General features: G+C 48.5%; 1 protein-coding gene across 4 annotated transcripts in view; it reads right to left on the bottom strand.

Moving 5' to 3' along the window:
* Nucleotides 1–6,271: 6,271 nt before the first annotated feature.
* Nucleotides 6,272–20,286, bottom strand: part of LOC122105974 (zinc finger protein 777) — a 53,834-nt gene continuing 39,819 nt past the window's right edge. For all 4 annotated transcript variants that reach the window (XM_042677284.1, XM_042677282.1, XM_042677283.1 and 1 more), the window contains exons 5-6: nt 14,189–14,440; nt 6,272–7,491 (exon numbers count right to left, since the gene is read on the bottom strand). In XM_042677284.1, coding sequence (XP_042533218.1) covers nt 6,305–7,491; nt 14,189–14,440 — 1,439 coding nt within the window. In that variant the 3' untranslated portion in view covers nt 6,272–6,304. The remainder of the gene's footprint in view (nt 7,492–14,188; nt 14,441–20,286) is intronic.

Raw genomic sequence — 20,286 nt, forward strand, 5'->3', positions numbered from 1 at the left:
GGGAGTGTGTGTGTGTGTGTGTGTGTGTACACAGGCCGCCTGCGCAGGGAGTGTGTGTGTGTGTGTGTGTACACAGGCCGCCTGCGCAGGTTGTGTGTGTGAGCATGGGCTGCCTGTGCAGGGAGTGTGTGTGTACACAGGCTGCCAGCACAGTGTGTCTGTGTGTGTGTGTACACGGACCGCCAGCATGGAGTGTGTCTGTGTGTGTGTACACGGGCCGCCTGTGCAGGGAGTGTGTGTGTGCACGGGCCGCCTGCGCAGGGAGTGTGTGTGTGCGCACAGGCCGTCTGCGCAGTGTGTGTGTCTCACGTGTGCGCACGCCGGTCCTGAGTTGAAACTCAGCCCCCGAGCTTCGGTGCTCCAGGCCAAGACTCCGCTGGACCGCAGCCCCCTGCCAGCTTTCCTACTGGTTCATTGGAGAGCTGAGTCTCACGGACTTTCCTGCCCGGGCTGGCTCTGAACCAGATCCTCACATCTCAGCCTCCGGACTAGCTAGGATGACCGGCGTGAGCCAGGGGTGCCCTGCAGAATTAGTCTCGATGTGGAGACCGTTTGCCTTGCCTTTTGCAAAACAGATCTAACTGCAGGACCGTTACAAGTAGGAATGCAGAAGCTGGTAGGAATGCATTTTAGACATTAGGGAATAAAAGAGCTGTCGGTGCTGGCTCGAGCATCTTGTAGCCACGCTTTGGCACAGGTGGATCTAGTGATGCAGCGTTTTACAGGGGTGTAAAAAGACCCAGGATTTGGGGGGTTTTTATAAAGTCCGCTGGGTGGGGTGGCCAGCCGGGGAGACCCAGGACACGCCGGCTGAGTCGGCTGGCAGCTGTTGGAGGCCTGGTGTTCGGAGCAGGTGGTGTTTTATTGTTTCATTTGCTTTATCAAAACCCCTTCCCCAAGCTGCTTCTCTGTGAACAGAACAGCAAGCAGGCAACGCGCAAGCCTCGTACGCTCACATCAGGACCACAATGGAGGCTCCTCTGGTTTGATCAGAACTTTGTCACACTATTACATTCATCCTTCTGATGAACAGACAGCCATACAGCTCTGTACTTAGAGTTCTTAGGAAGAAAGGGACCCAGTTGCAAAGGGGGGTTCATTAGCAGAGTGCCCCAACCGCCAATCAGCAGTCAACCCAGCTGGGAGACCTAAGGTCCCAGGGCTGGGCTGGACAGCCAGAAATGTCTGATCTCAGCCACGTTCAGACATCCACAGAGTCCATGGGGTCATCAGAGCCCCAAATCAGAGAGAAATCGTGTTGTTTGGCCTTTTAAAAAAAGTTTTATTAAGGATCCAGGTTCAAGTCGGATGCAGTATTTAACAGCAGGGAACAGCAAAGCACTTTGGTTTCACACACTTAGGTTTAAATTCTGGCCGTGTGACCTTGGGCTAATTGCTTAAACCTCTGGAAACTTCTGCTGAAGCGGACAAAGACACCAGTTTTGTCGCAGAATAAAATGGAAACATGAACTTTGCTCAATGCCTGGAACATGGTAAGACTTGAAGGATCATAATGCTTACTGTCATTATCCTTAGTAAAATTCAAAGCCCAATGCTAGTAGCTCATGACTGTAATCCTAGCTACTCAGGAGGCTGACTACTCAGGAGGCTGAAAGCTGAGGATCAGGAGTTGAAGCCTTGGGATTCTTATCTCCAATTAATGTGCAGAGAGCTGGAAGTAGAGAGAGAGGTATGGCTCAAGCGACAGAGTGCCAACCTTGAGTGAAAAAGCTCAGGGACACCGCCCAGACCCTGAGTTCAAGCCCCAGTACTGGCACATAAATAAATAAGATAAAATAAAATTCAGAGGTCTGATTTCCAACCAGAAGTTTGCTTGAAAGATTACTATCAATAATACTAGGTTCAAGTTTTTTCTGTCTCTCTCCTTCCTTCCTTCCTTCCATCCTTCCTTCCTTCCTTCCTTCTTGTTCTTCCATTCTTCATGTTTAAGAATTCTTTTTGCTTGGAGCTATCCTTTTTGCAAATAAAAGATCTAGGTTCTAGTTCTTATCTAAAAATACTCATTTGAAGGAATCCAACTAGAAATGATCCATGCAAAACTAAAATCAGTTAAAAATCTTTAAGAAATTTCAATCCAGAAGTTCCCACTGAAACTGGGAAGCAACGAGAACCTTTTCCAGCCAAATTGCTTCCCAGAAGGCTGCGGAGGCCCTGGCCTGACTCAACGTTGCCCTGGCAACAGGAGAGAGCCCGCAGGGCCTCAGTCCCTGAGCCCTTCATCTAAGGAGCTGCCATACAGGGCGATAGTTAAGGTCCCCCTCAGCCACCTGGCTGCTTTAAACTGCTCTGACTCACAGAGAGTACAGGAAAGATGAAGACAAGGATCCTTCTGTCAGAGAACTGCCGCAAGCTCCCCCAGGGGCTTCAGCTTTTCCAGGTCCCCAAAGGCCTGGTTAAGAGAAGGCCCAAAGTCATCAATAGATTCTAGGGAATGTCAGGGCAGCAGGAACGGTTTCTAGCCCTCTAGTATTTCTCCATGGAGCCCAGTACAGTGCTTTGCACACAAGTGATAAATACTAGAGGGAAGTGCTATGTCTGTGAACTTCCTGGAGGGGGCCAAACCCACAACCTGCTCTCTTTGCTGCCTTTTGTGTCTGGCCCAAGCAGATCATGCACTTAGTGTTGACAGCCCAGGATGACAGGGCTTGCCTGGTACTGTAACACTTGAGCAAGGCCTCTAGTTTGGCATTTTGTTTGTTAATTGGAGATGGATTACATCTTGCTTTGAACCAGGATCCTCAGGTCTCAGCCTCCTCAACAGTTAGGATTACAAGTATGAGCTACTGCAGCCTGGCACACTTATTGTTTAAAAAGCATACAGAGCACGTTCTGCTTAATATATTCCCTTTCTCCCATGTCCTAAGTTAAAAAAAATCTGGGGTAAAGTGGAATCATTTAGCAGAGGAAATGACTGTTCTCTTCCCAACCACCACACAGGTCCCAGGGAGAGGAGTTTGAGCCAGGCACATGTGCCGTGGGGTTGAAGACTTGAGTCCAAACACTGGCTCTGCCACTAGGATCTGTGATTTGAGACTACTTCACCTACTCAAAGGGTGTGACTAACGATGCTCTCCTTATGTACAGTTATGGAGAAGCACATGTAAGGACTTCAAAAATAAGAAATGTCCAACAAATGGCAACGATTCTTTCTGGAGCCAATGGTAATCAGCAAATCAGGAGTTTGAAAGTCTGCCTAATTAAGAGCATTCAAGAAAATCACTTTGGGGCTGAGAATGTGGCTCAGTGGTAGAGTACTTGCCTAGCATGTGTGAAACCCTGGATTCGATTCCTCAGTACCACATACACAGAAAAAGCCAGAAGTGGCGCTGTGGCTCAAGTGGTAGAGCGCTAGCCTTGAGCAAAAGAAGCTCAGGGACAGGGCCCAGGCCCTGTGTTCAAGCCCCAGGACTGGCAATTAAAAAAAGAAAAGAAAATCACTTTGAAAGAAAACCCAGAGAGCTAGGCTACTACCCACACAAACTCTTATGTGGGGCTGAGAGCTGGGCTTAAAACAGATTGCTCTGGCATCAGGATCAAATGTAGTTGCTTGGTCTTTTCACACTACAGTAATTTTTCTGCTTCAGCCTGAAGAAATTTCCCTCTTAGAGATTCTTTTTAATTTTTGAGTTTTTGCTTATACCAGGGTTTGAACTCAGGGCTTTGAGCTTGTTCAGCTGGTATGCTTAATTGGTGCTCTGCCATTTGGGCCATAGCTCCAGTCTGGAACTTTGCTGGTTATTTTGGAAATAGTATCTGACTTTTCTTGCTCGGGCTGGCCTTAAGACATGATCCTCAACCTTCTAAGTAGCTTGGATTATAGGCATAGCCGGTGGTACCAGGGAGATTCATTCTTTTAGGATATAATAGTATCTGTTTTATTAAGTTTAATTGGCCATAAGGTAATAATAAAATTAGTAAACTTTTGAGATCTCAGTACATGACAATGTCTTTTTTTCCCCTTCTGACATTGAGGCTTGAACTCAGGGCCTAGGAGACATCCCTTAGCTTTTTTGCTCAAGGCTAGCACTTTAGTACTTGAGCCACAGCTCCACTTATGGCCCTTTGGTGGTTGAGATAAGTTTCATGGATTTTCCTCCCCCAGCTGGCTAGATCCTCAAATCTCAGTCTCTTGAGAAGCTAGTGTTACAAGCATGAGCCACTGGTACTCAGCCTCCAATGTCTTGAGATATATCTATATATCTTCTTTATTTAAGTCTCAGAATAGTTGAACCTTTACCAATGTCACTTAAAAGATGAGAAAACTAAGCTGGGTGCCGGTGGCTCACGTCTGTAAGCCTAGCTACTCAGGAGGCTGAGATCTGAGGATCATGGTTTGAAGCTAATCCTGGCAGAAAAGTCCCCATGAGACTCTTATCTCCAATTAACCACTCAAAAACTGGAAATGGTGCTGTGGCGCAAGTGGTAAAGCACTAGCCTTGAGCACAGAGGCTCAGGGACAGTGCCCAGGCCCTGAGATCAAGTCATACAACCGACAAAAACAACAGTAACAAAAAGATGAGAAAACTATTAACTCATTCAAGGCCAAAGTCACACAAGCACTGAAATCATCTTGGACTGGAGTCTGCACACATGTTTGTGACCATCTTCTATTTGTCATCGGCCTCTGATTGTTGGCAGAGATTACAGTGGGAAGCATGGTGGTAGGGGGAGCTGGGGTACAGGGAGGGATAATTTGTAGCACAGGGCACTGACCTGGAGAAGAGGTGGCATGGAGAAGAGTTAGAGCCAAGGGTGAGGACACAGAAGCACAGAGAAGCCCTAGCAGCTCAGCTATACAGAAGGAGAACCAGTCTTCTGCTATATTTGGCTTAATTCCTTTGAAGCCCAGATTTCCTAGGAAAAGCAAGGATCTTAGGCGCCACTCCACCTGACCTCAGGGTCCCGGCCAGATCACATAACAAGTCACTCTGGTCTCCGACTCGGATTCCACCACAAACCACAGGGTCTCCACTGAAGTCTGAGTCCTTGGACTCCAAATGAGTAAAGACTTTGAGCAACAACAGCCTTCCGCCAAAAAGACACAAATGCCTTCACTGCTACTTCTTGGGGCTCGACGTGCCTGGTGCCTGAGAACCACTTCCTTCTCCCCTCGACCTTTACCTACCGCTGCTCATCTCCTGTGTCTGACAAGGTTGGTTTCCTCCCGCGCTGTGCAGCGGGGTCCCGGCTCTGGCCACCGTTCCTGGTCCTGATCCAACTCAAACCCCACCGTCCCTTCCCGGCCGCATCGGGGCCCCCTCGCTCTCAGGTTCGGAGGGTTTCACCCGGGACCGGCCTCCCGGCTCTCCCCGTCCTCCCGGCCCGGCCGCGTTTCCTGCACCCTGTGGGATGCGGCTGTGTCCGCGGTGCGTGGGCCGCCGCCGCCGGCGCGCACGGGAAGGGGAGGAGGGCGCGCGCCCAACGCTGCCCGGCCCTGCGCCTCTCACAGAACTCCACGCTCTCCTCCACGTGGACTCCAGGTCATTTCTGGAGGCGCGGGGCTCGGTGGGGCTCCTCGGCCCGGCGCCTGTCCCCCGAGGACGCCCAGCCGCCCCTAGCTTGGCGCCCGGAGCCGGGAGCCCCTCGGGCCAGGGCCGCCACAGAGCCCGGCCGGCGGCGCCCTGGCGAGGTTGCGCGTGCGCCCCGGGCAGAAAGCTAAGGACGACGGGAAATTCGCGAAGGCCTGGAGACCGGCTCCCCGTGCCCAGCACGGCTTGCTGCAGCACCCCAAACCCCTGGCCTTCGTGCATCCGGAGACGTCTGTACCCCTTCCCTGCCCAGACGGCCGATGTCCGCTGTCCGTCCCTGACCTCGCTAGACACGGGGACCTACTCTGCCTCGGGCGGGCCGCCGCCCTGCAGCGTCAGGCCGCACCGCTCTTCCCTCTGCGGCCACAGCCCGGCCACGCGGAGAGGAGCGGCTCTAGGCACAGCTCCCTCCCCGCACAACCAAGCAAAAATGGCAAACACGAAACGCTCGTCTTTTTAAAAAGTACTCTATTATTATCAAATAGAACCACAGTATCCAAAAGGTGATTATAAAGTTCTGTCGCCCCTAAGCGGCCCTGCTCGCCTGCCCGTGGCCGGTAGCCAAATCACTCCCCCCGCGCCGATTGGTTTCATCCACTTTATTGTCGAGGAAATTAACAGCCAGGCCCCCCTCGCCCCCTCCCGGGCCCTCGGGGACCCAGGCGCCGCCAGGCCGCGTCCTGGGGAGCAGGGGAGGGGAGGCGGGCTCGCCGCGGCGGGGCCGGGGCCGGGGCGCGGCGGCGGGCCGGCGGCGCTCACTCGCCCGTGTGGGTCCGCAGGTGGTACTTGAGCGACTGCTTGTAGCGGAAGCACTTGGCGCAGTGCGTGCACGGGTAGGGCCGCTCGCCGGTGTGCGCGCGCTGGTGCTCCAGCAGGTGGTGCTTCTGCGTGAAGCGCTTGCCGCACTCGGCGCAGTGGTAGGGCCGCTCGCCGGTGTGGATGCGCCGGTGCTCCAGCAGGTGGTGCTTGCGGATGAAGCTCTTGCCGCACTCGGGGCAGGCGTGCGGCCGCTCCCGCGAGTGCACGCGGCAGTGGTTGGTGAGCTTGGACTTCTCGCTGAAGCTCTTCTCGCACTCGGGGCACTTGAAGGGCCGCTCGCCCGTGTGTGTCCGCTGGTGGCGCAGCAGGTGCGACGGGCGGCTGAAGCTCTTGCCGCACAGGCTGCAGATGAAGGAGACCTCGTGCTTGCCCGCGTGCACGCGCTGGTGGATCACCAGGCTGATGTGCAGCCGGAAGCTCTTCTTGCACTCGGGGCACGTGTAGGGCCGCTCGCCCGTGTGCGTGATCTGGTGCTTGGTCAGGCTGGACTTGTGGCTAAAGCTGCTGTCACACTCGGGGCACTTGTAGGGCTTGGGGCCGCCGCCGCTGCCCGAGCTGGGCGATTTGGGGCGCGGCTTGAGCGCGTGCTTGGGGGTGAAGGCGGGCCCGCGCTCGGGCGAGGCGTAGCCGCTGCGCGCGCGGTGGATGCGCTGGTGCAGCGTGAGCTGCTGCTTGTGCCGGAAGCTGACCTCGCACTCGGAGCACTCGTACGGCCCCTCCTTGATGTGGTTGCGCTGGTGGATGATGAGGTTGATTTTCAGCCGGAAGCTCTTGCCGCACTCCATGCAGGTGAAGGGCCGCTCGCCGCGCCGGTTCCGCTGCTGCTGGCTCGAGGACCCGCGGCTCTCGCCCAGGTGGTGCCGCTCGCCGTGCGCGTGCGCGTGCGCGTGCCCATGCGCATGCACAGGCGGCGCCAGCCTCTTCACCGCCGGGTTGCCCAGCTGCAGGGGCGGGGGGCTGTCCTCGCCGTCGGGGGACATCTCCTCGGGCAGCGGGGTCTGATACATACCGGCCTCGAACCTCCCAGACAGCTGCCCGAGGGACTGCAAGTGCTGCGGCAACTCGTCCTCCTCCTCCTCGTCCTCCTCCTCCTCCTGCTCCTCCGTCTTTATCACGATCCCCTCTGCCCCAGGATGGAGAGAGACAAGGAGGTTAGCGCGGTCCAGAGCCCCACCTGGCCCTCGCCATGGAGGCCGCACCTACAGCAGATTGCTGCCCAATGCCTTCTGGGAACACCTTGGGGTTAGACGTGGAACCCGGGCTGGCCGTGGGTCTGGTCCAGGTGTTAACTGGGCCAATTAGATTCCTCTCGTGGAAAGCTGCAGAAAAGAACAAAGAGCCCCAGGACCCCCAGGGGGTGGGAGCCAGCCTGAACTGGATATAGTCGCGAACCCATCAAGCGTGTGAGCCAGTGAGAACCCACTTCCATAAGAGCACCTGAGGACTGGGCCTGGTCTCATCAGGTTCTCCATGGCTCCCTTCTAGAGATTTCTACACCTGACTATGCCAGGCTGTTTGTCCTTCCTGAACACCTCGGATCTGTCCTCATAGTGCCTTTTCCCACGCCAACATTTCCATGTCTCCCCTGGTGACCGCTCAGGCTCCTCACCAGGCCCAGGTTGGACATGCAAGACCCCAGGCTTCCTGCTCGCTTCTCAGAGATGCCTGGTTCTCTCCATCTTTCTTCACACTCTGGGGCACACCGCCCTGCACACCCACTGCTGCTCTTTAGGGCCTGACAAAGCCAAGTTGTACCGTGGCCCAGGAGAGTGGAGTTCAGCAGACACAGCGGCCTTATCCTGCCTTGCACTTCTTTGGTGCTCCTGAGACTTTTACCTGGGGAGCTCTATCAACTCACGGATGGTGTGCCACTTGAGAAAGTCACTCACTGCTCTAGAATCTGAATGGGAGATGAGGTAGGCTGTTTGCAGACTTCTTACAAACAAGAACTTCACCTGTTCTCTTTTCATGAGACAGTAACTAATAAAATGAAACTAATAAAATGAAAATAAAGAGAATTATCCTTATTCCAGATACCAAGTGATGTTTCAAAAAAAAGTCAGGCTGGGAAGGTGGCTCAGTGGTAGAGCGCTTGCCTTGCATGCCTGAGGCCCTGGGTTCCATCCCTCAGCACCACTTAAGCAGAAAAAGCTCAAAGTGGTGTTGTGGGTCAAGTGGTAGAGCACTAGCCTTGAGCTGAAGAGCTGAGGGACAGCGCCCAGGCCCAGAGTTCAGGCCCCACGACTGACAAAAAAGATGAGTTTAAGCACTATCTCCTCTACCCCCTCACTGACACGAAATTGAGGCAGGAACTGTCTCTAAGCTGGCAAAGGCCAGACTTCAGAGACACCTTGGCCGTAGCATGCTCCACTGCTTCTCTAAAACCTAGCAACTGCAGCATTAAAAATGGGACCTAGGAGCCAGGCACTGGTGGCTTATGCCTGTAATCCTAGCTACTTAGAAGGCTGAGATCTAAGGCTTTTGATTTGAAGCCAGTGGGGTCAGGAAAATCTCTGAGAGTCTTATCTCCAATTAACCACCCCAAAACCAGTAGTGGAGCTGTTGTTTAAAGTGGTAGAGCATGCCTTGAGTAAAAAAGTTCAGGAACAGCAGCCACACCCTGAGTAGTTCAAGCCCCACGACTAACAACCTTCCCTCCGCCCTCCCCCCCCAAAAAAAGGGACAAGGGGCTGGGCACCATTGGCTCACACCTGTAACCTTAGTTACTCAGGAGGCTGAGGATTGGAGTTTGAAGCCAGCCTGGGCAGGAATGACTGTGAGACTCTTATTTCTACTAACACTGGAAGAGCAGGTATGGCTTAAGTGGTAGAGCACTAACCTTGAGCAAAAGAAGCTCAGGGACAGTCCCCACGCTCTGAGTTCAAGCCCCAGGACTGGCACAAAAAAGGGAACTAGGTGTGCTGAGGCAAGGCCTCCTCAGCAGCGTGGGTTCTGAGTCTCACTTCCTCAGCAGCGTGGGTTCGCAGACCCCTTCGGGCATGGTACCCAGAAGTTCAGAAAGGAGCGGAGAGGATGCCACCAGGGAACTGGTCCCTGGCGATCTATCCTGAAAACAGAGCTGTGCGTGAAGGCATGAGCCTTGGGAAGGCTAAGCTCTCCTCAAGCATCACATTGCTTTTTTCTTAATGAAATAATAAAAGCAAAACATATGGCTCTAACACTCAAGACTCAGAATTCCACAAACTGTTTGTTTAGAAGTTTTCTAAGGTTCTACTAGAATTAATAGAAATGCTCAGATGGCAATCTGGAATTTATATCCTAACGCCCCAATTTAGCATACACACAGAATGGCTTATGCCTTCTCATTATTCTTTTATGAAAGACAATGTAGTATGTGAAAAAGATTTCTGAAGTACCATGCGGTTATTTAAAACTCAAGAATTACACCACTTGACCAAAGATGCCTATGGTATTTTATTAAGTACAAAAAGTCAAATTAGCCAAGTGCCAGTGGATCATGCCTATCATCCTAGCTACTTGAGAGGCTGCGATTTGAGGATCACGGTTCAAAGCCAGTCCTGGAAGGAAATTCCATGAGATTCTTATCTCCAGTGAACCACCAGAAAACTGAAAGTGGCGCTGTGGTTCAAATGGTAGAGTGCTAACCTTGAGCTAAAGAACTAAGGGTCAGTGCCCAGGCCCAGAGGTCAAGCCCCATGACAAAAAAAAAAAGTCAAATTATAAGCTGGGTATGGTGGTACAAACCTCTAATCCTAGCATTTGGTTGGCTAAGGTGGATGACCTTGTTCAAGGCTAGCCTAAGCAACTGTTTCTCAAAATATATACATACAAAAACAACAAACACACAAAAACAACCAATACACAAAAACAACCAATACACAAAACAACAAACACACAAAAACAACAAACACAAAACACACAAAAACAACAAACACATAAAACAGCAAACATACAAAACCTCAAAAAACAAATCCTCCACAATTTGCCTTATCTACATAAAATAAAGAAAAGAACACAGTAGTTTGAAAAACACAGATTACCAGATATGGACACATTTCTAAGTGTGGATAGATACAGTATCTGATGGCTAATGACTCATAGGACCATCAATTTAAGTGCCCCCATTCCTATCTTGTACATTTACTTTTTTTTCTTCAGAATATAGAATAAGCTGAGTGCCTGTGGCTAAAATCTATAGCCAGCCCAGGCAAAAAGTCTTCAAGATTCTGTCTCCAATTAGCCAGAAAAATGCTGGACAAGAGTTGTGCTTCCGGTGGTAGAGATCTAACCATGAACAAGCCAGCCAACTGTGAGCACAAGACCCCAAGTTCAAGCCTTCACACTGACACACTGCCCCCCGCCCCACTCATTTCACTTGTGGGTAAAACTGTAAAACTGGAATGGAACTTTTAAGTTCAACAGTGCATTTAAAAAGCCCACCATAGCTGGGCGCTGATGGCTCACGCCTGTAATCCTAGCTACTCAGGAGGCTGAGATCTGAGGATAATGGTTCAAAGCCAGCCCGGGCAGGAAAGTCTGTGAAACTCTTATCTCCAATAAACCACCAGAAAACCAGAAGTGGCGCTGTGGCTCAAGTGGTAGAGCGCTCGCCTTGAGCTGAAGAGCACAGGGACAGCACCCAAGCCCAGAGTTCAAACCCCACATCGACCAAAAACAAAAAAAAAGCCCACCATGACTAAAGAGAGACTTCTCAGAAAAAATAAAAATGGCAAAGAAACACATGAGGAAATATTCATCATCCTTGGCCATAAAGGAAATGCAAATAAAAACAACCCTGAGATACCACCTTACCCCAGTCAGAATGGCCCACATCCTAAAGTCAGCCAACGACAAATGCTGGCAGAGATGTGGAGAAGAGGAACCCTATTGCACTGCTGGTGGGAATGTAAACTAATACAACCACTCTGGAAAGCAGTCTGGAGGTTCCTGAGAAAGCTAAATATAGACCTTCCCTATGACACAGCCATACCACTTATAGGTATCTACCCTGAACAACAGGAACCAGGATACAAGGACACATGCACCTCTATGTTCATTGCTGCACTGTTGACAATAGCCAAGGTATGCAAACAACCCAGATGCCCCACTACAGATGAATGGATCCAAAAATGGTGGTACCTATATACAATGGAATATTATGCCGCCATTAGAAAGGACAAAATAAGGTCATTCGCGGGGAAATCGATGGAACTAGAACAAATCATGTTGAGGAGGTAAACCAAGATCAGAGAGACAAATGGCACATGGTCTCCCTGATATGTGGATGTTAAAGTCAAAATGCAAGGAGATATGACAAGTAAACAGGACTCAAGAAACAAAGGACCTCCACTCAATTTGTTTTTATCACGTCTAAATGACCCCATGTTCTTGAACACATATTGGTATATATATGTGCACATCTGAAGGAAGCTAGGAGGAGGGCACAGAATCAGAAGGAAATGGGAAAGTACACAAAAGAGGGACCTATCAGCTGCACTGGACATTGATAAAAGTGAACTAAGCAACTCAAGTAATGGAAGGGAGGGAATGTAAGAGAAAGAATATAAGCCAAAGGAAAGAAATATACATATCACCCAATTTGGAAAACATAGCTGTAGTGTCAAAGTTTGTACAGTCTATAATGACAGTGTACCTCCTGAAGGTTAAAATGTGTTTGTGACTTTAAGTATCACTATCCTACAATACTGTGAAATTTGTGAAATTTATGTAATCACTTAATATCAATTAAAAAAGCAACTCTCATGGGTGGAGACAGGAGGGAGCAACTGGGAGAGAATGACGGAACAGAAGACATGTACTCATTACCTGATTCTTTTTTTGTCGGTCGTGGGGCTTGAACTCTGGGCCTGGGCGCTGTCCCTGAGTTCTTCAGTTCAAGGCTGGTGCTCTACCACTTGAGCCACAACACCACTTCCGGTTTTCTGGTGTTTTTTTAAGAAATGAGAATCTCAGGGACTTTCCTGCCCAGGCTGGCTTTGAACTGCAATCCTCAGATCTCTGCCTCCTGAGTAGCTAGGATTACGGGTATGAGCCACCGGCGCCCTGCTCGGATTCTTGTAATTATAATCCCTCTGTACATTACCTTTAAAATAACAGTAAAATAATTTTTTTTTAAAGCCCACCATGAGTGGGTAGGGACTGGAAGGGGGAATTGAGGGAAAGTGAAAGGAATGACATTATCCCAAAAAGAAATGTACTCATTACCTGACTTAGGAAATGGTAACCCCTCTGTATAACACCTTAATAATAACAACAAAATTCTATATTTTTTTAAAAAGCCCTTTATGTATGCCAGGTGCTTGTAGCTCACGCCTGTAATCCTAACTACTCCAGAAGGCTGAGATCTTAGGATTGTGGCTCAAAGTCAGCCCTGACAGGAAAGTCTGTAAGACTGTTATTTCCAATAACTACCAAAAAAACCGGAAGTGGCACTGTGGCTTAAGTGGCAGAGCCTAGTACTAGCCTTGAGCAAAAAAAGCTCAGGGATAGCAGCAAAGCCCTGAAGTACAAGTCTCAGGAATGACACACACACACACACACACACACACACACACACACACACACACACACACACACACACACACACACACACGAAGTCATGCTGCACCAGAAAAGCTGTCAGGAAGGATGTCCTGGGATGAAGCAAAGAGCCACTGCACACCATCTGAGCACGCTTGGAAGGACCACCAGGGAAGACAATCACACCAAGCAAGTGATTAACAACAAGGATGACCACAGTCCACCAGTGAAAGACAGTACAGAATCTTTTTAAAACTGTGCTCTTGTTGGGTGCTTGTGACGCACACAAGTAATCCTAGCGAGTCAGGAGAGATCTGAGGATCTCAGTTTGAAACCAGCCTGGCCAGGAAAGTACACGAGATTTTTTTTTTCTTTTGGTTGGCTGTGGGGCTTGAACTCTGGGCCTGGGCGCTGTCCCTCAGCTCTTCAGCTCAAGGCGAGCGCTGTACCACTTGAGCCACAGTGCCACTTCTGGTTTTCTGGTGGTGATTTGGAGAAAAGTCTCACAGACTTTCCTGCCCGGGCTGGCTTTGAACCATGATCCTCAGATCTCAGCCTCCTGAGTAGCTAGAATTACAGGGGTGAGCCACCAGCACCTGGCCATGAGATTTTTGTCAGTTGTGGGGGCTGAACTCTGGGCTTGGGTACTGTCCCTCAGCTCTTTAGCTCAAGGCAAGCGCCCTACCACTTGAGCTACAGTGCCACTTCTGGCATTTTTCCACTTACGTGGTGCTGAGGAATTGAACCCAGGGCCTTGCATGCAAGACAAGCGCTCTACCACTGAGCCAACTTCCTAGCCCTCCATGAGCTTTTTATCTCCAAATAACCACTGGAAGTAGCACTATGGCTCAAAGTGGCTGAGCACTAGACTTGAGCAAAAAAGATCAGGGACAGTGCCCAGGCCCTGAGTCCAGGCCCCAAAACTAAAACTAACAAACAAAACAATCATGTTCCTCAGGGCTGGCATACTCCAGTAGTAGGGAATTCCAATGTGACAGGCAAGAAGGACATGTTTAGAGAAGGGAACCCATGATTTGCCACTGGGGTGTGGTCCTGCCTGTCTGTGGGGTGCAGAGGCGGGACAGACAGGCAGACCCAGTCTGCTGGGAGCCCAGTCTGCACCCCCCTATGGTGGTGATGGATTCTACTGAAGGTGAGGCGGAAGACCTGCAGGGGGCCCCGCCGGCGTCTTTCACTCCTGTGCACCCACTGGGGCCCAGCGGCCTCCCAGAAGGAAGGACCTCTCCCGGCTTTGTCTTGAGGCGGGGCCCCCTGGGAGGCCCCCACCCACAACTCACCCGTGCAGTTTCTCTGTTCCACCAGCATCTGCTTGAGCTCGCTGAACTCACTGGAACCTTCTGTGGACTCTTCCAGGGCGTTCTCCTGTTCCTGCATGTCCAGGTCGGGTTGCTCTCCGCAGGGGTCGCCCAGCTCCGAGTCCTGAAAGCCATGTTCCTCCACCTGTCCCATCAGGGGCTCTGGGGTCTCCAAACTCTCTGAGCCTTCATCGTTGGTCTGCACTTCTATCTTAATCACAATGCCATCATGTGCTGAGGAGATACAGGACACAGTCACACCACGCGCCCAAGGTCTCACCAAGAATTCACATCTCAACACTTCCTTTTTTAAGAGACCCTGAAGAAATTTAATAGTTGGTGAGTGGACAGAATTTTCTGGATACTTTGTAGCCTGGATCCCAATGTATGGTATAACCAAGTTAAAAAGATGCTAAGTTTATTCTCCACAAGCCCCACGAGTGCTTTTTCTTCTTTTCTTGCTTTGGTGCTGGTCCTGAGACTTGAACTCAGGACCTGGGCTTTGTTCCTGAGCTTTCTTTGCTCAAGGCTAGCGCGCTACTACTTGAATCATAACCCCTCTGCCAGCTTCTTTGATGCTTAACTAGAAATAAGAGTTTACAAACTTTCTTGTCCAGCTGGCTTTGAACCGTGATCCTAAGATCTCAGCTTCCTGAGTAGCTAGGATTACAGGTGTGAGCCACCAGGATCTGGCCAATAATTTTCTTTTCCTTCTCCTTTTCTTTTCCTCACTTCCCACTTCACTGTTGGGACTGCTCAGGGTGGACCTGAGTCCTCCTCCATGCTTATGTGCTTATTCCTGACAATGCATATACATTTATATGATTTTATTTTTTGGCCATTACTGGCAATTAAAATAATGCTGCACATATGTTCCTCCTCTCATTCCTCCTTCAATTGGGCTGGAGACATGACTCAAGTGGTAGCATATCGACCAAAAAGCTGAGTTCACATCCTTTAAGTGATGAATATTTACCATAGCAAGGATAGTATTATGATTCACTCAGTCATTCCCGAATTCATAAACACTGCAATAAACATGTTTTTATATTCCTAACTTCAAAACAGTGTTTCATTTCTAAGAGATTTTCAGTAGTGGGACTGAGTCAGAAGGCTAAGTATTTAAATTTTGGTGGCTTCCCGGTAAGGCGGTGACAAGTCATCTCTGCACCCGCCTGCAGAGAAAAGCTTCTCAAGCCCTGCCAGTGGCAGACATTCTGCTCTCCGTCAAATGTGGAGTGGCAACCTACTGATTCTTTGACCTCATAGCAAGGCTGGGTGGATACGATTTCCTAGTCCTTCATTTCCTGTAACTACACAGCCTATGTCCTGACTCAATTCCAATTAGGCTGTCTTATCAATTCTTTGTCCCAGGATGAGGACTCAAACTCGGTATCTGATGCTTTTACTTGTTGGCTGGCACTCTACCATCTGCTCCATGTCTCCTGTCTTATCAATTTGTAAAAATTTGATTTTTTTTTTTTGGTCATTTGGGGGCTTGAACTCTGGGCCTGGGTGCTGTCCCTCAGCTCTTCAGCTCAAGGTGAGTACTCTACCACTTGAACCACAGCACCACTTCTGTTTTTTCTGGTGGTTTATTGGAGATAAGTGTCTCATGGACTTTCCTGCCCGGGCTGGCTTTGAACTATGATCCTCAGATCTCAGCCTACTGAGTAGCTAGGATTACAGGTGTGAGCCACTGGCATCTGGCAAAAATTTGATTTATTTTTTTGTCAGTCATGGGGCTTAAACTCTGGGCTTGGGCACTGTCCCTCAGCTCTTCAGCTCAAGGCAAGTGTTCTATCACTTGAGCCACAGCACCACTTCCTGCTTTTTCTGCAATGTGATGCTGAGGAATCAAACCCAGGGCTTCATGCATGCAAGGCAAGCACTCTTCCACTGAGCCACCTTCCCAGCCCCCAAAATTTGATTCTTATATTAAAGTATTACCTGAACTGCAAACAAGCTTATCAAGTTCAAGGCCTATGAGTTCAAGCCCCAGCACTGTTTTCATATTGTCTTTTTGTGAGTCATAGATTTTCCATCTAAGCTTAAGGTCTTCTTTGGCCTGAGTTAGTTCATCTAGTCTTTGAGAGTCTATCCAAAGGTCTTTACTCTCTTATTATTTAGACTTTCATAAAGTTACTTGTATTTGATTCACTGGTTACAAAAAAAGTGGGATACCAGTGGCGCACACTTGTAATGCTAGCTACTGAGGATCTAAGTTCTAGGTCAGCCCAGGCAGCCACGTCTGTGAGATCTCCAATTAACCAGCCAAAAGCCGGAAGTGGAGCTGTGGCTAAGTGGTAGAGCGCTAGCCTTGAGCTGAAGAGCTGAGTGACAGGGCCCAGGCCCAGAGTTCAGATCCCGCAACCGACCAAAAAAATAATAATAGTAAAGAGCAATGACCTTGGCCGCTCCCCTTGTTTCTTGCCTTGCTCTGTGATCTTTCCCGCTCTGCCTGCATGATGCCAACGGCCAAAGTGAGAAGCAGCAGAGCCCTCGCAGGAGCCACGCAGGTGCGCGTGCCATACCTTTGGGTCTCCAAAGCTGTGACCTAGGAAACTTATTTTCGGCATAAAGTACCACACTTCAGATATTTTGCTGTAACAACAGATAGCAGACTAATACCCATCCCGTCCCTTTCCTCCTTTGGTCTCGCCACATCTCTCTCTGGAAATCTTCACAAACATGACTTCCCTGACGTCATAAACTCCTGAAAACATTAACTTACCTACCCACCCACTCCCTAAAATAACTTTCAAAACTATGCACCTCTTTGCATCTTTTTCAGTAAATATACAGAATGGACCAGTTACTGCAAAAGATATATTTTTTGGAACATTATAAATATTGATATTTTAAAATAAATTCTTCCCTTATCCCTTAATGTCATCAATGGAATCTAAAGCTATTTAAAACCCAACATTACTCACTTAAAAAACACACGAACAAGATCTTCTTTGATAGCTGGAATTTCTCTATCATTCCTGTTCACCTTGAACTTCTGTTTCCATTCCCACTTTGCCCACGGAATTTATCCTAATAGAACATATTTTTATGCTTAGACGCTCTTGACTAATCACCTCATCTGCCACAAAAATGTGCATGTAAATTGAGAGTTCAACTTCACTTTCATTTCTAATAACCACGAGGCTGTACATGTTAATTTTTTTCTGGCTGAGGTTATCCTTAGTGATTATGACTACAGAATGATCATTACCCAAGGTGAAAAACAAAGTTTTGGAAAAATTTGTTAATGTTCTCTCTTGTAAGGATAAATAGGACTTTTTTTCCCCATTAGTTCACTTATCTGAGGATGAACACATACCCGTGTACAGTAAGAGTTCCAAATCGATTCTATTCTATTCTTCATTTGTATAAAGGCAAGCCTGTGGAAGCTCATACAGATGGCAGGCGCAGGAGGGAGCTCTGCTACAGAACTGTCACTCGGTTCTTTGAACCTACTCTGAATTATGTGCCACAAAACTTATATAGTTAACGTATTATCAGGAATTGTTCTTAAGAGCCTATTCACTAACAATTAGGTTATCTTTCAGTGTTGTTGAAAGCAAAATGCTGCAAACAACTTAATAGATGTTACCACTCAGGCCCCAGAGTGATACTCTAACATCTGGATTATCTGTGTGGTGGCTCGGAGGCCTTACACCTCACAAAGGTTCCAGGGAGGGACTGGCGGGGAGAAATAGAAGATGAGGACTGCATCTCAGAGACCACACATGTTGCATGCTCTTAGCTGATGAGAACAGAAGAGCCTGGAAATGGAAGCCACAAAGCGATTAACCTCCTGTCCTTCTTAGAGTCTCCTGAGCCCCAGGCCCAAGGGGCTTAACTTCAAGTCCAGTGCTGGCCACCACCTGCCCTACTTCAAGGCCACTCAGTTGCCCTGCTCCTCCAAATGCCTTACCAAGCTCTCACCAGAAGGACTCCTCTTTAGGGCTCGCACTCTCCTAGAAACACGTAGCACTTACTTTTCCATACCCCTCCACATGGGACAGGACACAAAAGGCCTCCCATCCCAAACACTGTTTTCTCTCCCTTCCCCATCCTTCTCTTCTCCTCTCTGTCCACTTCTTTTTTATTTTGCAGTGCTGGGGACTGAACCTAAGGCCTGGGAATGCTAGGCAAGCATTCTACCACAGAGCTATATTCCCAACCCACCAAACAACTTTTGAAAGGGTCTCAATACTGGGTGCTGGTGGCTCAAACCTGTAATCCCAGCTAGTCAGGAGGCTGAGATCTAGGGTTGTGGTTTGAAGCCAGCCTAGACAGGAATCTCTGTGCAATTCTTATCTCCAATAAAGCACACACATGGGGCTGGGAAGGTAGCTCAGTGGTAGAATGCTTGCCTTGCATATATGAGGCCCTGGGTTCGATTCCTCAGCACCACATAAGCAGAAAGAGCCAGAAGTGGTGCTGTGGTTCAAGTGGTAGAACGTTAGCCTTGAGCTGAAAAGCTGAGGGACAGCACCCAGGCCCAGAGTTCAGGGCCCATGACTGACCGGAAGAAAAAAAAACAATAAAGCACACACAAAAAACCAGAAGTTAAACTGTGGCTCAAGTGGTACAGTGCCAGCCTTTAGTAAAAAAGCTCAGGGACAGCACCCAGGCTGAGTTCAATCTCCAGGATCGAAACACACACACATAGACACAGACACACACAGACATACAGACACACAGATATACACAGTCACGCACACACATGGTATTAACAACCACATTGCATTTATAAACATTTACAATAAAAAAATTAGTAATAGACATGTATTGTGGAATATTATTTGAATAAGTTTTTTTTTTTTTTTTTTGGTTCCGGTCGTGGGGCTTGAACTCTGGGCCTGGGCGCTGTCCCTCAGCTCTTCAGCTCAAGGCTAGCGCTCTACCACTTGAGCCACAGCGCCACTTCCGGCTTTTTTCTTTTTGCTTATGCGGTGCTGAGGAATCGAACCCAGGGCCTCGAGCATGCAAGGCAAGCGCTCTACCACTGAGCCACCTTCCCTGCCCCTGAATAAGTATTCTTACATTTAAAGCCAGCAAGGGGAGGGAGATAATTTTTGTATTTGTTGTTATTTACTTTTCAGACAGGGTTTTGCTATATATCCTAGGCTGCCCTTAAACTCAGAATTCTCCTGCTTTAGTTTATCAAGTGCTGGGATGACAGGCGTATACTACTATGCCCTGAAAGAGCCTTAAATAAATGCAATGTGGAAAACTTAAAGGGGCAAAAACTATAACTTCATGCATCTCATCCTAAGCATAAATAATGAAGTCATGCTAGCACTGTGCTAGAAAAAAAGCCCCGGCACATTAAGATTTATACTGAGCCAAGCTCAGGTCTGGGAACAAGCTTTTCCCAGACCCCTGATACCTCAGAGGTTCTTTCTGGAATGTGTGGTTATTCACACTAACTGTTTAATGTCCCCAGACCACAACAACTATAATTTTTAGCTGAAAATTATCTTGAAAAGATTTTTGCAGCTTATTTTAGCCATAAGAAATTCACTTAACTTGTGCCTGATTTTAAATCTCTGTAATCAAACTTGCTCATATGAATTATTGTGAAACGGGGAAGAATCATGCAAATTAATTTCAAATGTATTAAATGATCTGTGGGCTGAATTTAATAGTTAATGGAGCTGACATAAAGCTCTATTTGGAGACTGTAGTTAAAACAAAAATTGTTTATATTTAGCAGTTTTCTTTTTGTTCTCGGGTAAAAACGGTATCTCAGGTTTCAAGTATTTTCATGGTTTTTAAGGAGCTCAAAGGCTCAAGGCCTCTGATTACAGTGTTTACTGGGTAAAATGGCCTGATTATTTTGCCCTTGGTATAAAACCCAGATCCATAAAGAAAATGACTGATAGATCTGAATACACACAAACCTAAAAACTGATAAATTTAGACACATTAAAGCTTAAAAAGTTCCATACTCTACTATACACAGATTTTATACAAAACAACTCCCAAACGGGAAAATATTTACATAGCTATGACAGATATGAGCGAGTATCTTCGATGCTTAAAAATCTTTTACAGATCCATAATAAAAAGAAACAATT

The sequence above is a fragment of the Dipodomys spectabilis genome, unplaced genomic scaffold (genome assembly GCF_019054845.1).
Source record: "Dipodomys spectabilis isolate Male_0828 unplaced genomic scaffold, ASM1905484v1 ptg000034l, whole genome shotgun sequence".
NCBI classification, from domain to species: Eukaryota; Metazoa; Chordata; class Mammalia; order Rodentia; family Heteromyidae; genus Dipodomys; species Dipodomys spectabilis.